The sequence below is a fragment of the Pan troglodytes genome, chromosome 7 (genome assembly GCF_028858775.2).
Source record: "Pan troglodytes isolate AG18354 chromosome 7, NHGRI_mPanTro3-v2.0_pri, whole genome shotgun sequence".
Taxonomy (NCBI): Eukaryota; Metazoa; Chordata; class Mammalia; order Primates; family Hominidae; genus Pan; species Pan troglodytes.
Genome location: NC_072405.2, coordinates 50,768,963 through 50,794,260, shown reverse-complemented (window position 1 = coordinate 50,794,260; position 25,298 = coordinate 50,768,963). Strand labels below are relative to the sequence as shown.

At 45.7% G+C, this 25,298-nt stretch overlaps 1 protein-coding gene across 10 annotated transcripts in view; it reads left to right on the top strand.

The window, feature by feature from the left end:
* Positions 1-25,298, top strand: part of SLC20A2 (solute carrier family 20 member 2) — a 123,575-nt gene that overhangs the window by 47,762 nt on the left and 50,515 nt on the right. For 9 of the 10 annotated variants that reach the window (XM_054656688.2, XM_054656692.2, XM_016959423.4 and 6 more), the window contains one exon: positions 20,625-21,177. In XM_054656688.2, the coding sequence (XP_054512663.2) occupies positions 20,889-21,177 (289 nt within the window). In that variant the 5' untranslated portion in view covers positions 20,625-20,888. Of the gene's footprint in view, positions 1-20,624; positions 21,178-22,077; positions 22,213-25,298 lie in introns of all 10 variants that reach the window. The other variant, XM_063816315.1, reaches the window with a different exon arrangement.

The window sequence follows — 25,298 nt, the reverse complement described above, 5'->3', positions numbered from 1 at the left end:
TTGGTGCCTGTGGCACTTGATTTAAGAAAATCTTGAACAAAGTGGGACTTCCCACTAAAGCAGGCCCCCCCTTTCCACCTGCTTTATATAGTGCCACATGAGAATAAGTACTGTTGATGGTCATTGAGAGAGTCTCTCCTAAGCCTGGGCCTGGAGCAAAATGGCATTTGTCACTAGGTTTCCTTTGGGCATTGAGGCTGAAATTCAGACTGAATTGAATCTGCTTTCAACAGGACTAAGACCTTAAACTTAATGGAAAACCAAGGCTGGGCGTGGTGGCTCACGCCTGTAATCCCAGCACTTTGGGAGGCTGAGGTGGGTGGATCACGAGGTCAGGAGATCCAGACCATCCTGGCTAACACTGCGAAACCCCATCTCTCTACTAAAAATACAAAAAGTTAGCCGGGCACGTGGTGACAGGCGCCTGTAGTCCCAGCTACTTGGGAGGCTGAGGCAGGAGAATGGGAGGCGGAGCTTGCAGTGAGCCAAGATGGCGCCACTGCACTCCAGCCTGGGTGACAGAGCGAAACTCCGTCTGAAAAAAAAAAAAAGAAAACCAAGTGCCTTGATAAACTGAAAGGAATCTGGAATCATGTGCTACCATGTTTTGGCCTAGCCTTTGGTTTAGAACCTTTGTTACTCATAGAAGAATGTTTCCTGGAATGCTCGGAACTGAGAAAGCTGGTTTTTCAAGTTTCCTCTTTACATTTGTCATCCATATAAGGAATGCTCTTCTTTTTATGCTCGCCTTCCTTTCTTCATCATCTCGTGTCTTTCTACTGCAATTATATGAGAGGAGTAGTCATGACATTCTTCTCTGCAGTATTACTTCCTTAGGAAGTGAAGACACACCTTGCATGGGCGGATCTTCGTTTTCTTTTTTTTTTTTTTTTTTGAGACAGAGTCTCGTTCTGTTGCCCAGGCTGGAGTGCAATGGCACGATCTCAGCTCACTGCAACCTCTGCCTCCTGGGTTCAAGCAATTCTCTTGCCTCAGCCTCCTGCGTAGCTGGGATTACAGGCGCCCACTACCACGCCCAGCTAATTTTTTGTATCTTTAGAAGAGACAGGGTTTCACCATGTTGGCCAGGCTGGTCTCGAACTCCTGACCTCGTGATCCACCCACCTCGGCCTCCCAAAGTGCTGGGATTACAGACGTGAGCCACCGCACCCAGCCCAGTACGTCTTCATTTTCTTTGGGGAGAAGAAAGAGGTGTGGGTAAACACCTTCACTCAATAGTCACATATTCAATGAATAGAGTACTGTTCCCAGTGAGATTGTGGGGGGACAATTCCCAGGACATCAGCATGTCCTGGCTGCCAAGTAGTTCTAACTGAGTTGAGTCCCAGAGCTCTCCTGCACACCAAGTGAGTATAGATGTGCATAATGCCACATCAAGATGGAATAGTAGGTGTTAAAATTTGGTTACTTGGCAAGTTGAATGCCTTAAAAGAAGAAAGAAAATGTCTTTTTACTTCCTTAGAAGGGATGGAGCAGATAAAAAGGGTTTTCTGAGACTGTGTTGGACAAGGCAGGAAAATTGATGGTCATCAAGAGAAATAGAGTGACTTTTTTTTTTTTGAGATGGAGTCTCACTCTGTCACCCAGGCTGGAGTGCAGTGGTGCGATCTCGGCTCACTGCAACCTCCGCCTTCCACGTTCAAGCGATTCTCTTGCCTCAGCCTCCCAAGTAGGTGGGATTACAGGTGCCCGCCACCATGCCCAGCTAATTTTTTTTTTTTTTTGGAGACGAAGTCTCACTCTGTTGCCCAAGCTGCAGTGCAGTGGCGTGATCTTGGCTCACTGCAATCTACACCTCCCTGGTTTAAGCGATTCTCCTGCCTTAGCCTCCTGAGTAGCTGGGATTACAGGCATGTGCCACCATGCCTGGCAAATTTTTTTTAGTAGAGACGGGGTTTCACTGTTGGCCAGGCTGGTCTTGAACTCCTGACCTGGTGATCGCCCGCCTCAGCCTCCCAAACTCCCAAAGTTCTGGGATTGCAGGCATGAGTCATCGTACCTGGCCAATTTTCGTATTGCCATGTTGGCCAGGCTGGTCTCTAACTCCTGACCTCAGGTGATCTGCCTGCCTCGGCCTCCCAAAGTGCTGGGATTACAGGCGTGAGCCACCACACTGGCCTGAAAGAGGGTGACTTTTATAAGAGGAAGAAGAGAGTGGATCTCAGCTTAAAAACTTGAATTGCATTTGTTTTCCTCTTTTTTGTCTTTTTTTGTTTACTTGTTTTTTTGTTTGCTTGTTTGTTTTTATCTTTACTCTGAAGACTAAAAGCAAAAGTAAGAGAGATGAATGTAGTTAACGTAGGTGTTAGGAGTTATAAAAGAGCTCATCTGTTATAAAGGTTTTTAAAAGAGTGATTGCCTTAGACCTGACTTGAAATTAAAGTGGCAGCTGTCACAGGAAGAGGGAATCACTGACTTTCTGCCTCAGCTGCTGTGCGGTTAAGTGTCCCTAGGGACTTAGAAGGCAGCGTGCCCGGCAACTCACCTCTTTCTCTCGGGCCTGATTTTTGCCATCTCTGCTTTTGTTTACATTTGTTTGGTTTCCACCTCATCTTTAAGTCATAGTGTCTTCAGGCCTGTGAGGCATGTCAGCAACAATTAAATAAATCCAGAGTTTGGGGTTTTTTTGTTTTTGTTTTTGAAACGGAGTCTTACTCTGTCTCTCAGGGTGGAGTGCAGTGGCAGGATCTTGGCTCACTGCAACCTCCGCCTCCTGGGTTCAAACAATTCTCCCGCCTCAGCCTCCTGAGAAGCTGGGATTACAGGTGCATGCCACCATGTCTGGCTAATTTTTGTATTTTCGGTAGAGACAGGGTTTACCATTTTGGCCAGGCTGGTCTTGAACTCCTGGCCTCAAGTGATCCACCCGCCTCGGCCTCTCGAAGTGTTGGGGTTACAGGCGTGAGCCACCACACCCAGCCAAAATCCAGAGTTTTTACTTGAAAAGACTCAAAAGCCTCATCCAGAAGAAATGTCTCCTGGTCAGATATAAAGCCTGACAGTATCATACTATTAACTATTATAATGATAATTTTTTTAAGTTTATATTTTTATTGTATTCTGAGAAGAAATTATCCTCAGTGACCAATGGTGTAAGAAAGCTTTTATTTTCTATCTCCCCACTAACTAGTAAGCAGTGAACTTCTAAGAACTCAAGCAGTCAAATTGAATCCAGCTTTGTAAGACCAATACAGATATAAAAGTATATTTTTCTAACAACAAATCCTGGTTATTTTTTTATTTGCACATGGTAAAATTTGCTTTTTCTGGTATACAGTTTTGTGAGTTTGTACACATGCACAGATTTTTGTGACCACCACCACAAACAGGATACAGAATAACTCCAGCTCCCCGAAGGCCACTCTTGAGCTGCCCCTTTATTCAGACCCTGCCTTCAACCATTACTCCCTGAACTGTGGAAGGAGTCTTCGAGCCACACACAGCCATGGTCAAGGGTGAAACTTCGCAGGCTACGGGGGCTTCAGCACAACCTCTGGCCACTAAGTGGCTTGTGCTGTCCCACAAGTGATCCCTAGCGAGTTAGACTAAAATATAAAAACAAGGGGAAAATCTGAGTGGGGCTGGCAGCTGCACACTGTAGGGGAATAGACTTCAGAGAATCATTAATAGTTCAACCAAGTACCCACACAATTAAGTGACAGCTGCAGGCCTCTGGGAAGTGGGAGTATCAGTGAGCAGAATTGTTACAGTTTATTATTTAAAAGATCCAGTTTTCAATGAAAAATTATACGACATGTAAAGAAACTAGCTCGTGTGAAACACACATGGGGCGGGGTGGGGGGGGCAGACAGTGGAGACTGCTTTGGAGGGGGCCCAGATACTGAACTTAGCAGACAGTCTTCAGAGCAGCCATTACACGTACGTTCAAAGACTAAAGAAAACCGTGTTTAAGTAATGGAAAGAAGGTACACTGGCAGACTCATCAAACAGAGAATATTCATGAAGAGATAGAAATTATAAAATAAAAAAAGAACGTGGCCAAGCGCGGTGGCTCATGCCTGTAATCCCAGCACTTTGGGAGGCCGAAGCGGGTGGATCACCTGAAGTCAGGAGTTCGAGACCAGCCTGGCCAACATGGCAAAACCCTGTCTCTACTAAAAATACAAAATTAGCTGGGCGTGGTAGCAGGCATCTGTAATCCCAGCTGCTCGGGAGGCTGAGGCAGGAGAATCGCTTGAACCTAGGAGGCAGAGGTTGCAGTGAGCCGAGACTGCACCATTGCATTCCAGCCTGGGAGACACAGCAAGACTCCATTTCAAAAAAAAAAAAACTCCTATAACTCAAAAACAAAAAGCAAACGACCTGATTTTTTAAATGGGCACAGGACTTTAATAGACATTTCCCCAAAGAAGACAATACACATGGCCAACAAGCATGTGAAAAGATGCCCAATATCACAAATTATTCAGGAAATGAAAAATCATACCACAATGAGCTACCACCTCCACCCATTAGGATGGCTATCATATAAAAATATAAAACCAACAGAAGATAACAGGTGTTGATGAGGGTAATGAGAAATTGGAACCCTTGTGCACTATTGGTGAGAATACTAAATGGTGAGGCTGCTGTCAAAAACAGTATGACAGTTCCTCAGAAACTTAAAATTAGAATGACCACATCCAGCAATTCCACTTCTGGGTATATATCCAAAAGGACTGAAAGTGTGGTCTTGGAAAGATATTTGTATACCCATTTTAATAGCAGTGTTATGGCCAGGCGCAGTGGCTCACGCCTGTAATCTCAGCACTTTGGGAGGCTGAGGCGGGCGGATCACAAGGTCAGGAGTTTGAGACCAGCCTGACCAACATGCTGAAGCCCCGTCTCTACTAAAAATACAAAAAAAAATTAGCCAGGTGTGGTGGTGCACACCTGTAATCCCAGCTACTCAGGAGACTGAGGCAGGAGAATTGGTTGAACCCGGGAGGCAGAGGTTGCAGTGAGCAGAGATCGAGCCGCTGCACTCCAGCCTGGGCCACAGAGGGAGACTCTGTCTCAAAAAAAAAAAAAAAAAAAAAAAAAAAAAGGCAGTATTATTCACAGTCGCTAAAAGTCACAGCACAAATGTCCACTGATGGATGAATGGATAAACACAGTGTGATCTACACCTACAAGGAAATATTACTTGGTCTCAAAAAGGAAGGAAATCCTCATACATGCTGCAACGTGGATGAACCCTAAGTGAAATAAGCCAGTCACAAAAGGACAAATGCTGTGTCATTCCACTCCTCTGAGCTCCTTAGGCTGTGAGATTCATAGAGACTAAGGGTAGAATGTTGGTGGCCAGGGGTTGGAGAAAGGCGAGAATGGCAAGTTATTGTTTAATAGGTACAGAGTTTCAGTTTTGAAAATGAAAGGAGTTCTGTGGCTGGATGGTGGCAGTGGTTGCACAGCACTGTGAATATACCTAACGCCACTGAACTGTACACTTTCAAATGGTTAAGATGGTAAATTTTATGCGATGTGTATTTTACCACAATTTAAAAACATTTTGTAAAAGAAACTCTGCAGTTGAAAAGTATAATAACCAAGATGACAAGTTCGCTAGAGAGGCTTCGCAGTAAATTAGAGTTGCCAGAAGAAAGATCCCCAAACAATAGAGATGTTGCTGTAAGGAATGAAGAAAAATGAACAGAGCCAGAGAAATGTGGGCCACGATTCAGTGCATCAGTGGGAGAACCGACAGAGAAGGGGCAGAAAGCAGAAAACAGTATTTCAACACTTAAAAATAGGCCGGGCACGGTGGCTCATGCCTGTAATCCCAGCACTTTGGGAGGCCGAGGCAGGTGGATCATGAGGTCAGGAGATCGAGACCATCCTGGCTAACACAGTGAAACCCCGTCTCTACTAAAAACACAAAAATTAGCCAAGTGTGGTCGCGGGCGCCAGTAGTCCCAGCTACTTGGGAGGCTGAGGCAGGAGAATGGCGTGAACCCGGGAGGCAGAGCTTGCAGTGAGCCAAGATCGCGCCACTGCACTCCAGCCTGGGCGACAGAATGAAACTCTGTCTCAAAAAAAAAAAAAAAAAGAAAGAAACCATGGCCAAGCATGGTGGCTCACACCTGTAATCCCAGCACTTTGGGAGGCCAAGGTGGGTGGATCACTTGAGGTCAGGAGTTCCAGACCAGCCTGGCCAACATAGTGAAACCGTGCTTCTAAAAAATACAAAAATTAGCCGGGCGTTGTGGCACATGTCTGTAATCCCAGCTACCCGGGAGGCTGAGGCAGGAGAATCACTTGAACCCAGGAGGTGGAGGTTGTGGTGGGCTGAGATCACACCATTGCATTCCAGCCTGGGCAACAGAGCGAGACTCTGTCTCAAAAAAATAAAAATAAAAATAATCTGTAGTAATTTATTTTAACTTCCCAAATTTGATGAAGAACACTAATGTACACATCCAGACAACTTAGCCAAATTCAGTTAGGATAAACACAGACATACTGCAGTCAAGAAGTTTAAGAGACAGAAACTCTTGGAACCCGCAAGAGAGAAGTGACTGTCAAGTCCAGTGGAACTCAAGTAAGATGGACAGCTGACTTCCATCAGGCAGTGAGGCCCGGAGGCAGCGGATGGCATATTAAAGTGCCGAAAGAATCCTTCATCCAGCAAAGCTGTCTTTCAAAAGTGAAGACAAAATAAAAACACTGCCACATAAATAACAGAGATTCCATCCATTGCTAGCAGAACTACCTCACTAGTGGAAGGCAGACGTGGCAGCTCACACCTGGAATCCCAGTATTGTGGGAGGCCAAGGCCGGAGGATTGCTTGAGCCCAGGAGTTCTAGGCCAGCCTGGGCAACATAGTAAAACTCCATCTCTACCAAAAAAACTTGCCAGGCACAGTGTCGCACACCTGTAGTTCCAGCTAGTTGGGAGGCTGAGGCAGGAGGATCAAGGCTGCAGTGAGCCATTATCGTGCCACTGCACTCCAACCTGTGTGTCAAAAAAAAAATTTAAATAAAAAAATACTAAAGGAGGTTCTTTAGGCTGAAAGGAAGTGACACTAGACAGTAATTTGAGTCCACACATACACACACACACACACACACACACACAGTGAGAGAGCTCTGCTAAAGATAATTAAGTAGTTAATGATAAAAGACAATATAATTACATATTCGTTTTTCTTTCTTAACTAATTTAAAATATGAAAGAGCAGCTTCTATCTGGTTGCCCTCCAGTTTATAAGAAAGCTCTATGCTGACCTTGAAACAATCTCTCTAGCCCCAAGTTTTCTTTTTTTTTTTTTTTTTGAGACGGAGTCTCGCTCTGTCGCCAGGGTGGAGTGGTGCAGCAGCGCGATCTCGGCTCACTGCAACCTCCGCCTCCCGGGTTCAAGCGATTCTCCTGCCTCAGCCTCTCGAGTAGCTGGGATTACAGGCATGCGCCACCATGCCCAGCCAATTTTTGTATTTTCAGTAGAGATGGGGTTTTACCATGTTGGGCAGGATGGTCTTGATCTCTTGACCTTGTGATCCGCCCGCCTCAGCCTCCCAAAGTGCTGGGATTACAGGTGTGAGCCACCGCATCTGGCCTTTTTTTTTTTTTTTTTTTTGAGATGGAGTTTTGTTCTTGTCACCCAGGCTGGAATGCAATAACACGGTCTCGGCTCACTGCAACCTCTGCCTCCTGGGTTCAAGCGATTCTCCTGCCTCAGCCTTCTGAGTAGCTGGGATTACAGGCGCCCGCCACTACACCCCGCCAATTTTTGTATTTTTAGTAGAGATGAGGTTTCACCATGTTGGCCAGGCTGGTCTCGAACTCCTGACCTCAGGCGATTCACCCGCCTCGACCTCCCAAAGTGCTTGAATTACAGGCGTGAGCCACTGCGTTCGGCCTAGCCCCAAGTTTTCTAAAGGAAAAATGTAGGCACAGGGAGCTTGACAAGCTCCCCTTTTTTGGAGGGGGGTGCTTTCTGGGTCTTTTATTTGTACGCATTGTGTCCATTACCCCATGAGTGTACCCAGGGAAATCAGCTGACCTCCCTGAACATTCCATGCAGTGAGAGAAGCGGTGAGGAAATAAATGAGTGACTCTGATGCCTGGTCATCTCAGCCCCCCTTTACAGGCACAGTGGGTGGGAGAAAGGAAGGGCTGTGATTGTCCTGACCTCTGGGAAGGAGGAAAGGTGGGCTGGAGTCTGGGCTGTTAGCACCTCCCTCCCGCAGTTTCGAGGGCTCACTCCAGGCTTAGGTTTGCCAGGGTGCCCTTTGGTCCAAATGCAGGCCTTGTGGTTAGTCGTGTGCCCTGTTCACCTCTTGGCCTGGAGGCCTTTTTGTGCTGCTGCTGTCTCAGGGCCAGCTGCATGGCCGAGATGCTCAGTGGCTGCGTGTAGACCAGCAAGCAGAACACCCAGCTGGCTGGATGCCCTCGGGGTCTGGAAGGCCAGGCCCAGGTGCTCCCGCATGATATGGGAGCAGCCTTTAGCTGCCTGGCTGCCCTCCCAAGTCAGGCTCTCTTGGATCATGGTGGCTGCCAGCCATAGACCACACCCACCCACACTTCATCAGACTGCACATTGGATCTGTCAGGGGACACCATGGGGCTGCACCCCATTCTGCCCCCATGGTCTCTCCTGCAAAGCTGGAAGATAGCTTTGAAAGCACAGAGTGCAAGAAAGATGATCTTTATCGTGCATAGGGAATTAAGAGCCATGAGCATTCTCAGAGTGAGGAAATAGTTTTCAAAGAAATCTTATAAAATGTCTTTTCTCTTTTGTGTTTTTTACTGCCATCCCATGGTTTTGTGAAGGTATTAATAGTATCAAGCCAGTGCTCATGGTTTCTTAATTTAGTAAAAAGATTTCACTCTCAGTCTCCATAGAAGATGAGAGGAACTGCTAAATTTCTACCTGACTTACCAATCAAATGAACGCTCTTGGGACTATATTGCCTTGTTTAGTGTGTTTATACTGCCAATTTAGCAAGTTATTAGTGAAGTGGAATCAGGTTTTCAGATTTCTGATGAAGCACTTCAGAGAATTGAACAGATTCTCTCACATGGCAAAGAGGAAGAGGCTGCCTAGATCAACTTAATAATCATTTGTCCTCTGTTGTTTTTTCTGCTGGCTAAGAACAATTGCTTAAGAATCTCTGGAATGATAACAAGAAATATGGGGCTGTAAGTTGAGCATGGAAAGGAGTTAAGATAATTTCATTTGTCAGCTCCTCTGTTTATATTAATGTTGCATTAATGGAAAGAATATGCGGTTGTACCAGGAACAAAAAGTTTTATAAGTACCATCCATATTTTTATTGAACCTCCAATAGAATCAAAACAAAGTTAGCAAATAAACATGTAAGAGCCATATCTATTTTCATACATGGTTCCATTTTAAACTGTCTCTGAAGGGAAAGTATTTTCCTAATATAGCTCTTGGAACTTAGCCAAACAGTCCAACATTTCAGGGCACAGAATTGGAACAAGTGATCCTAGGTTTGTCATTTGATAGAAGTTTCATATGTTAAGCGATTTGCTCACGAATATCTACCTATTTTTGGTTATGAGTGAAGAAAATACCTAGAATATCTGGGAGGGCGGGGAATCCATCTATAGTGCATACGGAAAGGAAGAAAGGAGAAAATGTTGAAGAGTCTTTTCTGTGTTAGAGAGTGGGAATAAATTCATAAAGCTTGGCTATTCTCGTCCCTCGCTTCCAGACAGTAGTGTGCCTCAGACTCTCCAGCAAGGCGGTGATCTACTTTAAAAGTCTCTACTGCTGGGGAGTCCACATTTCCAGTTGGAGCTCACTTCGGTGGGCTGCAACCTATTCCGTTATAAATGTGTTTCTCCTATCCAAATACAGTTAGTTAGTTTGTTTGTTTTTAAGACAGAGTTTTGCTCTTGTCACTCAGGCTGGAGTGCAATGGCACGATCTCGCCTTACTGCAACCTCTGTCTCCTGGGTTCAGCCAATGCCTCTGCCTCAGCCTCCCTGGTAGCTGGGATTATAGGCACCTGCCACCATGCCCACCTAATTTTTGTATTTTTAGTAGAGACGGATTTTAGTAGAGACGGAAACAACAGAGTCTCACCATGTTGGCCAGGGTGGTCTCGAACTCCTGACCTCAAGTGATCCACCCACCTTGGCCTCCCAAAGTGCTGGGATTACAGGCGTGAGCCACTGTGCCCGGCCCAGTTGTTTTTCTTTTTCTTTAAGAGACTGAGTTTTGCTCTTGTTGCCCAGGCTGGAGTGCAATGGCACAATCTTGGCTCACTGCAACCTCTGCCTCCCGGGTTCAAGCGACTCTCCTGCCTCAGCCCCCTGAGTAGCTGGGATTACAGGGACCTGCCCCCACACCTGGCTAATTTTTTGTATTTTTAGTAGAGACGGATTTTCACCATGTAGAGAGATTTTCACCATGTTGGCCAGGCTGGTCTGAAACCCCTGACCTCAGGTGATCCACCTGCCTTGGGCTCCCAAAGTGCTGGGATTACAGGCATGAGCCATCGTGCCCAGCCAAATACAGTTTTGTGTTTTTTAAAGACAGGGTCCTACTCTGTTGTCCAGGCTGGAGTGCAGTGGCAACACTCCAGTCTCACTGTAGCCTTGACCTCCCAGGCTCAGGTGATCTTCCTACCTCAGCCTCCTGGGTAGCTGGGTAATTTCTGTATTTTTAGTAGGGATGGGGTTTCGCCATGATGCCTAGGCTGATCTCAAACTCCTGGGCTCAAGTGATCCGCCCACCTCGACGGGATTGCAGGGATGAACCACCTCGCCCAGCCTAAATAATAGTCTTTTTTCTTATGTGAAAGACTGTTTCCTTGTGCTGTGTCCAAACTGCTGGGATTGCAGGCATAAACCACCTCGCCCAGCCTAAATAACAGTCTTTTTTCTTACATGAAAGACTGTTTCCTTGTGCTGTGTCCTCAAATTAGATAAAGAGAGGCTGATATATTTCCTAATAATAACTTTTTCATGGACTCATTGAATTGTAAATGTAAAAGGAAAATAACAAATAAAATCTTACAATTACCTGTCATACGTTCATTCAGATTCCATTTGAATGTCACCAAGGATGGCACTTACATATCCTGAGGCAGCCTTTCTACTAAAAAAAAATATTTTCCATGTAAGTCATGTCATACCTTCGAAATCTTTTCTTCAGGCCAAATCATCCTAACTCCTCTAACTTTTTCTCATTTTAATTATTTTTTGCTGTTTCCTTTAAAAATATATGCACTTAGATTTATTTATTGTAGATTTATGCAATGCCTTCCCAGAGAGTAAGAGGCTGTGTGGAAAACATCTAAATATCACAGAAGCTTTATGGCTGGGAAGAAACTTCCCTGTGGAAATGAGAAGAATGCGGAGGGAGTGTGGACAGAGCAGGAATGAGACCTGGAAGGAAAAAGGGCAGGGAAGGCTGAACCCTCAGGGTCCGAAGCAGGAATCTTAGCTAGAGAACCAAACGCCAAAGTAAGTCTGTTCATGTCCCATAAGTCCATGAAGGCCGTTGACTACACTGCTCAAGACAGGGTCAGAATTTTCCACCCCTCCCTACAGGACAATCCTGTGGCTCACAGCTCCAGGCTAAATGGCCTCTTCCTGGCCCTGTGGTCTCTGGTTGATGTAGAATAATAGAGTTGGACAGGACCAGAAGATGTCATCTGATCTTGACAATTTTGAAGGGTGAGAGCCCGGCAGCATTCTTGTGAGTCCATTCTCTTTATTAGCCTCCCTCCTTCCCATGTCTCTCCCTGCCCACCCCCAGCTTAGGCCAGGAACCCAGAGAACCTCAGCACCCGGAGTTGGACCTCGTATCATCAGGGCCTGGCAAGTGTCAGCCAGGAGCATCACTTCCTAGTTTCTCGGCATTGCTTTCATTTCAGTGCCTCCTACCCTGGTGTGGTGTGGTGTGGTGTGGACTCATGGGAAGGAGACAGTGCATTTAGGGACTCATTGTTTAAATCTACTTTCAGTGACGCAGCCACATCTTTAAAATGACCAAAATTGGACTCGATTACTGCTAAAGTCCCTTCAGACCCTAATGTTCTATGATCTTCTAACTCTGTAAACCAAAACAGGAATAAAAGCTTAATTATAGGTTGCTTCTTGTAAGCATTAGCTTCAAACAGTTTCAGGAGAAAAGAGGCCAGCAGAGTCCTTGGCACTATCGAGATATTTTCTATTCAGTTCAGTCTTGAGGGCCAAACCTCAAGAGAAGGATAAGGAAGATGAGGGAAGAACTGAGAAAGACTCTTTGTGACTGAGCATGGGCCCTTTGGAATATAAATTGAATATAGGGCTGGGCACAGTGGCTCACTTCTGTAATCCCAGCACTTTGGGAGGCTGAGGCGGGAGAATCAGTTGAGCCCAGGAGTTTGAGACCAGCCTGAGCAACATAGTGAGACTTGTCTCTACCAAAAAGAAAACAAAATTAGCCAAGCATGATGGCATGTGCCTGTAATCTGAGCTACTGGAGAGGCTGAGGTAGGAGGATTGCTTGAGCCCAGGAGCTTAAGGCTGCAGTGAGCCATGATCATGCCACCGCACTCCAGCCTAGACAACAGACTGACTCTGTCTCAAAACTAAAAATAAAGGAATAAATAAATAACTGGAATATAGTAGAAGACTCCACACCATGCAGAGACCTTTTTACCAAGTGCTCCAATACTAGACAAAAGGATATTCTTGACAGTGAAAAAGATAAATAAAGGGAATACAGAATGTGTTTTATGTTTTACATCGTAGGTAGTAAGCCTGGAGAAAAATTGAGTCCCTGGCTGAAACCATAAATAGATTCATGGTAAATTCCTTTGTTTATTTAAGAAAACTAAGCCTATTTTTGTGATATGTTCCTAACTTTTTTTTAAAAAATGTACCTTGTAGTGTTTTGAAGCGTCTTCCAGTGATAAAAGTGGTCATTGCACATCGTAGAAAATTTTGGATAACGTCAAAAAAATAAAAAGAGACCTAGAGAGAAGTGCAATTAACCTTTGGGCTTATTTCCTGAAAGTCTTAGCCGGTGCTTTCTTAAACATAGCGGAGGTCATATGGCTAATGTCATTGTGTGTTCCCATGTTTCACCTAGGATCACTGTGTTCCAGTGTCATGAAAATCTCTCAAGTTACATCATTGTAGTGGCTACCTAATATTTCATCTTTTAGAAGAAGTTGCCTTAGCCACACCCCTGACTGGGAACATTTAGATGTTTCTTCTTTTCTATGATCATAATAAATGACACTACAGTCCACGTCTGTGCATTATTTGCCCACATTTCAAAGTCTTTGCCTATTTGCTTGAGCAGTTGAGGCTGATGTCATAAAGAGCACCCATACCCCCTGAGTGCTCCTCATTCACAATCTAGAGCCCTGGAGTTGTCGTGCATCTGACCTGGCCTGGTGAGTTGACAAGAACCATTTTCTTTTCTTTTTTTTTCCAGACAAGGTCTCACTCCGTCACCCAGGCTAGAGTGCAGTGGCTCAATCTCAGGTCACTGCAACCTCTGCCTCCCAGGTTCAAGTGATGCTCCTGCCTCAGCCTCCCGAGTGGCTGGGATTACAGATGCACACTGCCATGCCAGCTAATTTTTGTATTTTTAGTAGAGACAGGGTTTTGCTATGTTGGCCAGTCTGGTCTTGAACTCCTGACCTCAAGTGATGGTCCCGCCTCAGGCCTCCCAAAGTGCTGGGATTACAGGCATGAGCCACTGCGCCCAGCTAAGAACCATTTCAATAAGAAGATAACTACTTTTTTTTTTTTTTTTAAGAACTGTGTAAACCATTTCTAACTGTACTTAGGTAGATACCATTACAGAAACTTTCATCACAGATAACATAACAGTTACCCTTGCAGAACTGATTTCAGAGTTGACTTTGGGGTCACAGATCAGAGTGACCCTGTGACTGTAGCTTGCCCACACTCAGACGTTCTCTGAGTGACGTCCTTGCAGCTCTTGGTCTATGAAGTGCCCAGAACTTCACATTTACAGGATGTTCAGTCTGTGGTTCCCCATGGGAATGATTTTCACCTGAAATGTTTATATTTGCGTAAACTTAATACTAACGAATGGGTTTCTACCGTGAGATCCTCTAGAAGCCATCTGGAAGGCTTGTCTGCAGAAAGCCAGCTTTTCTTTTCCTTGTGAATTTGAAGGGAGGTCCGTAGGCTGGCCCTGGAGCAGGCCTTTCCTCTCTTCCCTGGCCCCGGAAGAGTCACGTCCCGAGCCTCTCCTCGATCCGTCTCCTCGCTGCCATTGTTTTAAATGTGCTGTGACATCACCCGTCCCTGAATCCTTGCTCAACTGAGTGAACTGGCTGGGTTTTCTGTGTCTCAGCGGAAGATTCCCTTTCTCACTGAAAAGAGAACTGTGTTTTTTTTTTTTCTTTTTTTCACTGTATAATCTATATACCATCCTAGGGGACTTGGTGGAGGTGGGGGGCAATGCTTGCAATATAGATAAGGGAAAATATCAAAAGTGAACATTACCTTTTATGACCAGCATTTTTTCTGATCACTTTTATTGAGGTAGACTGTATATAACTCAATAAATAAAGCTCAGCAGTTGTGAGTGAACAGTTTCGTGAGTTTTGACAACACGTGCAGTAATACAGCCACCACCATACTCAAGGTGCACAGCAGAGCTCTCCCTGTATAGACATGGGTAGTTGTTTCTCTTGGGTAAATATACCCTAGATTGAGGCTGCTGGGTCGTGTGGCAAGTGTACACTTCACTTTTAAGAAATTGCCAATAGTTGGCTGGGCACGGTGGCTCATGCCTGTAATCCCAGCACTTTGGGAGCCATGGCAGGTGGATCACTTGAGGTCAGTAGTTCAAGACCAGCCTGGCCAACATGGTGAAACCCTGTCTCTACTAAAATACAAAAATTAGCCGGAGGAGGAAGTGCATGCCTGTAATCCTGGCTACTGGGGAGGCTGAGACAGGAGAATTGCTTGAACCTGGGAGGCAGAGGTTGTAGTGAGCAGAGATTGAACCATTGCACTCCAGCCTGGGCAACAGAGTGAGACTACATCTCAGAAAAAAAAAAAAGAAAAGAAAAGAAAAGAAATTGCCAATTGGCCAGGGATGGTGGCTCACACCTGTGATCCCAGCACTTTGAGAGGCCGAGGCGGGTTGATCACGAGGTCAAGAGATCGAGACCATCCTGGCCAACATAGTGAAACCGTGTCTCTACTAAAAATACAAAAATTAGCTGGGCGTGGTGGTGCGCACCTGTAGTCCCAGCTACTCGGGAGGCTGAGGCAGGAGAATTGCTTGAACCCAGGCGGCGGAGGTTGCAGTGAGCCGAGATCACGCCACTGCACTTCAGTCTGGTGACAGAGTGAGGCTCCGTCTCAAAAAAAAAAAAAAAAAAAAAAGAAATTACCAACAGTTTTCCAAAGTGTCTTTACCACGTTGAGTGGTTTTTTTTTTTAGCGCCCTTTTAGTGTTTCTCTTCTCTACCTCTTTGCCTCCCTTCTTCCCTTAAAAAGTCCCTGTCCAGGCCAGGTGCAGTGGCTCATGCCTGTAATTGCAGCACTTTGGGAGGCCAAGACGGGCAGTTCACAAGGTCAGGAGTTCAAGACCAGCCTGCCAACATGGTGATAAGCCCTGTCTCTACTAAAAATACAAAAATTAGCTGGACATGGTGGTGCGTGCCTTTAATCCCAGCTACTCGGGAGGCTGAAGCAGGAGAATTGTTTGAACCTGGGAGGCAGAGGTTACAGTGAGCCAAGATCGCGCCACTGCACTCCAGCCTGGGCTACAGAGCAAGACTCGGTCTCAAAAAAAAAAAAAAAAAAAAAAAAAAAAAAGTCCCTGTCCCTCACAACATGTGTCAGTCTTTAATCAAAAACAAGGTCAGTGTCTGCGTGTTGAGGAAGAAGAGCAGGTCTAAGGGAGGAGGCTGGGGAAACCCACAGGACTGGGAAGAGAGTGGGGCACAGGGCTGCCTGAGAAAGATCCTTCCAGAAGGATTCTGGAACCTCTCGTTTGTTATTCTTCCTGTGACTACAGCGATGCCAGTAATTACAAGTTGCTTGAGGCGAAACACTTCTACCCAATTAAGTTTGTTCCTCACAATAATTCTGTAAAGTGCATGCGCCATCACTATCCCATTTTATACATGCCGCAATTCAAAAAGCGTGTTGAGGTACCCAGGGTCAGCCACTAGAGAGGAACAGAACTGCGACGGGGCCTTATGCTTTCCGACCTTTGCCCCAGGGCTTTATCTGCTAAGAATGGTAACAGTCACCACATATTGATTGCTGGCATTGAGCTTTGGCCTTTGCGTTTACATGTAACCAGTGGCGAGGCATCTGCCACAGTCCCCACGGTTCAGGTGAGTCATTGAGGTGACTTGCCCAGGGTTGCATAGCCAGGAGCTGGCCGGACGGGAATGGACCTAGAGTCCCCGACTGCAGGTCTTGTGCTCATTGCCCTTCTCCACGCAGGAGAAATGAATGTTCCTTTTGTAACCACAGAGAGGAAAGAAGGTGGCAAGCCTTTTTCCTCAGGCAGGTGCTTGCTGGACTTAGGCTGGTGGGCTGAGGGTGTGAGTGTGAAGAAGAAAAGCCGCGCTAAAGAGCATAGGCACAATTGTGGAAATGAGTTGTCTAAGGCTGTTTAAGTAGGAGAGGGGATCTCCGGGCTGACACAGTGCCAAGGGGAACATCAAGGTGATTAACAACGTCCCCAAGCAAAACCAGGCCATGGCGAAGCTGCTCGGGGCTTGTGCCAGCCGCTCTTCCCACCCAGGGCGCTCCTGTGGTTCACCTGTGTGAATTTCATGAGTTTTGACAGCATGTACAGTAGTACAGCCACTGCCATATTCAAGGTGCACAGCAAGGGAGTCCTCCATTAAGACACAGTAAACCGGCCGGGCACGGTGGCTCAAGCCTGTAATCCCAGCACTTTGGGAGGCTGAGGCGGGCGGATCACGAGGTCAGCAGATTGAGACCATCCTGGCTAACACGGTGAAACCCCGTCTCTACTAAAAATAAAATTAAAAAAAAATAGCCGGGCGTGGTGGCGGGCGCCTATTTAGTCCCAGCTACTTCGGAGGCTGAGGCAGGAGAATGGCGTGAACCCGGGAGGCGGAGCTTGCAGTGAGCCGAGATCGCGCCACTGCACTCCAGCCTGGGCGACAGAGCGAGACTCCGTCTCAAAAAAAAAAAAAAAAAAAAAAAAAAAAAAAAAGACACAGTAAACCCGGCTAGTTCACCCAATCAAAAGCGCACCTGTGGTCAGACCCCATCCTAGCCCCAAAAAGCAAAACTAAAAACAATGCAAAAGAGAAGAAAAACCCACTCGGTTATTTTTCACTTCGGTTCCATAAACCATGTATCCTCTCTCCACCCCCATGTTTAATCCACCATCTGGTCCTGTTGGATTTTGCCGCTGCAGTTCTCTTAAATCATCGTATTCCCTCCCACCCACCACCGTCCACAGCCTGGTCCCGGATGCCTCATCTCATGCCTAAGCCATGCAGCGGGCTCCTGACTCATCCTCCATGTTTCTGCTTGCCTTGTATCCAATGTGGTCGCCACACTGCAGCCAGAAGGATCTTCTGGGCCCTGGTGTGGTGGCTCACGCCTGTAATCCCAGCACTTTGGGAGGCCAAGTGGGGTGGATCACCTGAGGTCAGGAGTTCAAGACCAGCCTGGCCAACGTGGTGAAACCCCATCTCTACAAAAATACAAAAAAATTAGCCGGGAATGATGGCGGGTGCCTGTAATCCCAGCTACTCGGGAGGCCGAGGCGGGAGAATCTCTTGAACCCGGGAGGCAGAGGTTGCAGTGAGCCAAGATTGCGCCACTGCACTCCAGCCTGGGTGACAGAGTGAGACTTTGTCTCAAAGACAACAGAAAAATTCCTAAGTCTGGGCCGGGCATGGTATCTCACACCAGTGATCCCAGCACTTTGGGAGGCCGAGGTAGGAGAATCACTTGAGGATAGGAGTTTGAGACCAGCCTGGGCAGCATAGGGCGACCCCGTCTCTACAAAAAATTTAAAAATTAGTAGGGTATAATGGTGCACGCCTGTAGTCCCAACTACTGAGGAGGCTGAGGCAGGAGGATCGCTTGAGCCTGGGAGGTTAAGGCTGCAGTGAGCCATGCTTGTGCCACTGCATTCTAGCCTGGGTGACAGAGCAAAAAAAAGGAAAAGCCAAGTCTGGTGACGCCAATACCCCTCTCTCATTAAAACCCTTTGGTGTCTCATTAAAACCCGCTGTCCACATGGTGGCCAGTCTTTAACCAGACCCACCCGACCTTCATCCTGGTTCCCCTCACCCGGGCCTGCCTCCTGGCCCCTCCTTCCCACCATGAGAACCATCTGGAATGAGTGTCCCCCCCCACCCCCCACACCAGGCCCAGCGTGACTCTGGCCGTCTGAGGTCTCAGGTGAGCCTTTGCTGCCTGCTACACCACGTCCCGCCGGCTGTGCTCTCACGACACTGTGTGGCACCGTCTCCTGCCTGCATAGTTCTTGTCACCAGTTTATAGACATTTATGTGTTGCTATGATTAGTGTCTGTTTCCTTCACTGGACTTCCCAGATGTGCCAGGACCACATCCATTTTTGTTCATCGCCGTATTTCTCAATCAATAATTGAATATTATTCATGTTTGTCCTATTGGCAAGGTAGCCCGGCAAACAAGATTTTATCAATAATTTGTTTATATCTTGAGATAGATCATACTGGCCCCCAGTTTTTAAAGTTTTGATTTTCATGCATTGATTTAGTGTGCCTGTCATATTAATAAAATACTCTTTCAGTGGAATGTTGTCTTTTGCCCTTAGAGTGGTCTTTTCATTTGTCTCACTTGGGATCTGAATCTCCAAAATTGCAAAGGCTGAAAAATCTTAGAAATGATAACTATCAATGTATATTTTCTGTTTCATTGTGTGCCTATAGCATTGCACATCGATGATGCTCAATATGTTTGTAGATTTGTTTATTATATATTATTTTCATTTAAAAAGCATGTAACCACAGTATACAGTTTGGGGAGGAAAGGAAAAAATTGTCTGTAACCTTCCTATTCAACCTCTATTATAATTTTAGTATATACCCCTTGGTATTTTTATGCATTATTATTTTTATTTTTTATTTTTGAGATGGAGTCTCGCTGTGTCGCCCAGGCTGGAGTGCAGTGCAGTGGCATGATCTTGGCTCACTGCAACCTCTGCCTCCCAGGTTCAAGCGATTCTCCTGCCTCAGCCTCCCAAGTGGCTGGGATTACAAGCATCTGCCACCAGGCCCAGCAAATTTTTGTAGTTTTAGTAGAGATGGGGTTTCACCATGTTGGCCAGGCTAGTCTCGAACTCCTGACCTCAAGTGATTCACCCACCTCGGCCTCCCAGAGTTCTGAGATTATAGGCGTGAGCCACTACACCCGGCCTTTTATATGCATTTTCAACATTGCCATAATCACAGTGTACATAAAATTGTGTGTCCTGATTTTTCCCTTTAAATAACCTTATTGATGGGTCAAATTATTATATTGTATATGGTGTGGTATTTATTCAGTTCAACTCAATAAGCATTTATATGCTTGATACCATTCAAAGAAAATATACAGTGCCTTGGCTCTCCAATAATAGAATACCATAATTACGAAGCTTGCAGTGACATTTTTATTTCATGGATGTATCTCATGGCATCTCCTCTCCCTCCCAGAAGCAGGAACAGTGGCATGGGGGAGGGGCTGCTCCTTCTGGGGTCAGGGAAGTCCTCTCTTAACGGTGATATTTGAGCAGGGACCTGAATGCAGGGAGGAGGGAGCTGTGCAGCTGTGGGGGAAGATTCTTCCTGCAGAGGGATCCTCAGGTACAAAAGCCCTGAGGTGAGAGTGTGCCTGGTCTTTCTAAGGGATTGCAAGGGGACAGTGACACCAGGGCATTGTGAGGGAGGGGAGAGGAGCTAAGGCCAGTGAGCTGCGAGGAGGCCTGAAGGGTCTTCCTGACCCTGGCGGGGCCTCTAGCTTTTCCTCCTAGTGAGATGGGATAGTGGCATAGTGATAGGATTGCCTCATTCTCCAGGCTTCTCTTTTCCTCTCTGGGGCCTGTCAGTTCCTGCCTTGGTCACCCTCCAGATGAGTGACCTCTCGCCAGGCCTGTAAACTCTCCCAGACACATGCATGATAATATACTGTGCTCATTGCTTATGCGTAAATGTGGAGGTGGGTCGTTGGCCACACCCAGTGGTATCACAGACTCAGATTTGGTTATTGCTGTTCCAGGAAACTGGACACATTCCACATATTTGAAAAGCCATGCAACTAAATTTCTCATTTCTTAATCTTTTGCTCATTTGAGGCACTTGTTCCTCTCTGAAAATAATGACCAAATATGTTTTTCCGATTGCATGAAAAATGTAACCTAGTAAGGATTACTATTAGTCTGTAATTATTAAGCATGCTTCAACTCCTGACAATTCTAGAAAGCAGGTTTTTTTGTTGTTTTTGGTTGGGGGTGGTTATCCTAATTATAATCTTCCTTGAATTGCTTTATGGTTAGGTCCGTCACATGCCAAAGTTAGATCCCATTAGCAGGCTTAAAACATTTATTTCTGAAAGAACAAACTGTTACAGGTTGCTGAGTATAATTGATTTCTTTTGTTTCCTTTCTGCTACAGGAGGAGACATCACAGCTTTCCCAGATCGGGAGGAAAAATATGGAATGTGTTTTACCGCTGACTGAACACAACCAAATGAACTGTCCTGACAGTAGTTTGCAAACCAGCAGCTAGCAGTTTGTCCAGCCTCTAACATTGTCCAGCACTTTCCAGAGCAAACTCACTGTTTACAAGAACTCTTGGCCTTACGAAGTTTATAACCTCAAGCTTTGTTTATTTAAAATATTCCTGCAAAAGAAAAGTACCCGGCACCCACTTTCCAAAATGGCCATGGATGAGTATTTGTGGATGGTCATTTTGGGTTTCATCATAGCTTTCATCTTGGCCTTTTCTGTTGGTGCAAACGATGTTGCCAACTCCTTTGGTACAGCCGTGGGCTCTGGTGTGGTGACCTTGAGGCAGGCATGCATTTTAGCTTCAATATTTGAAACCACCGGCTCCGTGTTACTAGGAGCCAAAGTAGGAGAAACCATTCGCAAAGGTATCATTGACGTGAACCTGTACAACGAGACGGTGGAGACTCTCATGGCTGGGGAAGTTAGTGCCATGGTTGGTGAGTAGCCTCTTCTCTATACCGATGGGACATCCGCCCACTGACCCGCTTCCCTGCAGTACTTTGCCCATATCCATAAATGTGATTTTTGCTTTGGCTTTTCAAAAACTGGTTGGATGTTTCATATTTACTCTCTTATTTTTGCTTTCTGCATATTAATTTATGATTTTTAAAGTGTTTAAATATCAGGCAACCATTTATTTTCTGAACTTTTGAGCAAACTTGGTTGCTAAAATAGATTTCAGCTAAGTGAATACTTTTCAGAAAGTACAGAAAAAGACCTTTGTAGAACAGTGCTTTATTATTTTAGAGTTGTTTGAAGGTTGTCTAAGTGAATGTGTTTTCAAGGTTGATGTATGAAATTTCCAGGAAGGTTGATTTAGATTTTTTTCTTAAGGTTTTTCATCAATTAGGAGGCAATGTTTTGAAAACTTGGATGTCAAAAATAATATTTATTAGTCTAACTTTTATATTCACAGTTTAAGTTCTAAAGAAGTTACCAAATAAATCTTAAGTGCGTGTGTTTCAAGAAATTCTGGTCTCTTACATTATTTGTCATCCTTTTGTTGGCTTTTGTTTTGATTTTCTGATTCTACCTCTGGGAGCTCCATTTGGTATGTTTGTTTTGTTTTCCGGCCAAAAAATAATGTGCGTGTTGCCTGGTGATAGCATGACCTTTTATTGCAGTTTCAAGTTGTCTACATGAAGTGTGGAGGTGTGTGAACTGTGTGAATAAGCAGAGTGGCTGGTTGGACAGAGTGATGTCCCCATGGCCTAAGCGGACACAGATCTCGGCCCCGTAGGTCTTCCCATCACTGCCCTCGCTACGACAGAAAAGAACCTTCCCGGCAGGCGTGTGTTAAGTGCAGCTGACAGGATTCTTTTTCTGCTTGCCTCTAGGTAGAGATGACGACACAACAGACAGCTGATGTATACGGGTAATTTGGTTAGGGAGAAGAGGGTTAGAGAGGAATTCTACCACCTTCTGCTTTCAACAGGACATATCCTCTTGTAGGAAGAGTCCTGCAGCAGGAGGTAAGATGCTGGTGTACTAAGAATACAGCCACATTCCCCCAAGTTCTTTATTTTGTCACTTACATTTTTTCTTTTCTTTTCTTTCTTTTTTTTTTTTTTTTTTTTTTGAGACAGAGTCTTGCTCTGTGGCCCAGGCTGGAGTGCAATAGTGTGATCTCCGCTCACTGCCACCTCCACCTCCTGGGTTCAAGCTATTCTCTCACCTCACCCTCCGGAGTAGCTGAGACTAAAGGCGTGTGCCACCACACCCGGCTAATTTTTGTATTTTTAGTAGAGACAGGGTTTCACCATGTTGGCCAGGTTAGTCTTGAACTCCTGACCTCAAGCAATCCACCTACCATCACCTCTCAAAGTGCTGGGATTACAGGCGTGAGCCACCACACCTGGCCTGTCACTTACATTTCTTAAACACCCGGAATTTAGAGATTATTGACCAAGTTCACAATGGCCCAATCTCATGTTGTTACGAGGCGTCTGATAAGAAGCAGCCTGTTGTACTAAGGAATTGCATATTCACCAAGCACTGTAGGCCAGTAACACACACCAGGGAGCTCCTACTTCTCAGCTTGACGCTTTGTGTTGTAAAGATGTCAGGTTCAACTTTGGGAGGCCCCCAAGATGGGCAGACCACTTGATCCCAGGAGTTTGAGACCAGTCTGGGCAACATAGGGAGACCCTGTCTCTACAAAAAAACTAAAAAATTAGCTGGGCATGGTGGCACATGCCTGTAGTCCTAGCTGCTTGGGAGGCTGAAGTGGGAGGATTGCTTGAGCCCAGGAGGTTGAGGCTGCAGTGAGTTGTGATTGTGCCACTGCACTCCTGCATGGGCGACATAGCCAGACCCTGTCTCAAAAAAAAAAAAAAAAAAAAAAATCAGGTTCAAGATCACTTTCATTCCAACAACTATAGTCATTATTGAATTTTACTTACCTTCATGGAACATATGTATATCTCAGCATAGTCAGATATAATGGAAATTTCTCTTAGAAAAATAACCGTTCTTTGTAAAATTCACCTTTTTAGTTGTGATAGATATCTAAGATTTAATTCCATCAAGTGGAAATTAAGATTTTTCTAGTCAGGAAAATCTGACTAGATGTGTTGAAAGTATGGGACAAATCAAGAAAAACACTGACAAAATTAAATCTTTTTTTTTTTTTTTTGAGACGGAATCTCGCTTTGTTGCCCAGGCTGGAGTGCAGTGGTGTGATCTCGGCTCACTGCAACCTCTGCCTCCCGGGTTCAAGCGATTCTCCTGCCTCAGCCTCCTAAGTAGCTGGGATTACAGGCACCCGACACCACACCCAGCTAATTTTTGTATTTTTGGTAGAGATGGGGTTTCACCATGTTAGTCAGGCTGGTCTCGAACTCCTGACCTCGTGATCCTCCCACCTTGGCCTCCCAAAGTGCTGGGATTACAGGCGTGAGCCACCACACCCGGCCACAAAGTTAAATCTTAACTGAAGTTTTTCCTTTTGATGGATAAACTTTAGAGGCATGGTTCTGCTTATTAAAGAAATTTGTTAGGGAAGCCACGCTGAAGACCTCCGTGTGACAGGAGGGTTCATGAACAAGGCTTCATCTGCTCACTCTTTCTGCAGACGGGATAACTTGTTTCATTTCTCCGTTCCCCACCCCGGCGTTTGGCTCTTTACTGAAAGAATGAAGGATACTTACCTCAACTAGAATTTGGGTTTACCAAAGCAATTTGGGGTTTTGCTTGAATAACTTGATTTTGTTTGCTTTGGTTTTTAAACTTTTTTTTTTTGGTATGTGGTTAAATGAATCTCAAAGCCTATTTTGTTGGGAATTTGTATGAGTTACCTAGATTCGTAAAATCGGGTTCTTTGCCCTGGGAGCTATAAATTTAAGATGGTGGTGTAATTACCATTGGCCAAAACCACAGCTGATTCTGTCCAGATGCCTGAATTCTCCAGTCTTCCTCTTCTAAATCCAACAGTCCTTTTTTCTTCTCCCTCTTTCCCTCTGTCCTTAATTCTATTCTGTTTGCTTCTTTTGTTTTCTCTGTTAGTCGCTTCTCCCCAAGCCCCTGGGCGTCTGTGCTTCCTGACAGAGTTGTGTTAGAGTTAAGGCGATTGGGTAGAAATTATTGCTGCCAGTGAAACGTCCTGAACAAGTCATCTTGTGGGACTAGCTCAGCCCTAAAGCAGTAGTCTGTCCATTTTGTAGGAAACCACCAATGGTTCCAAAAATCTGAGAATTCAAAACTCTGCATCTTTTTTTGTGGAAAGACCCACACTAGCACAAACGAGCCAGCTCCTCGAAACCCTTAAGAAGCACACAGCCCCCTTCCAGCTCCCTCTGCCCAGCCACACTCTGCCACCCCACCCCTGCCCGGCAGCCTCCCTGGAGCCTGAGCCTTTGCTCTGCCGTTTCTTTCATCTGCACAGGAATGGCGGCCTCTGAGATGCCCATCTCCCCACTTTCCCTAGGTCGTGGCTTGCACTCTTATCCCATGCTTCATCTCTTTCCTCTATCAGATGCCATTATCTTACATTAAAGTATGCCTTTTTCCCTCTGTTCTTCCTGACACTAACGTGATCCCATTTGTCTTCAGACATCCCTGAGGCTAAGGTGCTATCACCTACTCCCAGGCCCTCTTGCAGGTATTTCCTGGCCCCACCAGGCCCTCCCTCAGCTGTCCCCTGTCTCCTCCCCTCCCTGCTATCCTCTCTCCTCTTTCTTCCCTCTCTCAGGTGGTCCCATTACTCCCTACCTTTCTTTACGAACTCTCCTCCTCCAGGATGTATTTTGTAAAGTCAGCCACAGAAAATATAGCAGCTTTCAGGAAGGACAAATCTTATGGTCTGAATTCAATTGGGTGGGTTGATATCACTGTCTCACATCATGAGATTATTTTAATTGTAAGAATATAGGCTGGGAGCGGTGGCTCACACCTGTAATCCGAGCACTTTGGGAGGCCGAGGCAGGCGGATCATGAGGTCAGGAGATTGAGACCATCTTGGCTGACGCGGTGAAACCCCGTCTCTACTAAAAATACAAAAAATTAGCCGGGCGTGGTAGCGGGCACCTGTAGTCCCAGCTACTCGGGAGGCTGAGGCAGG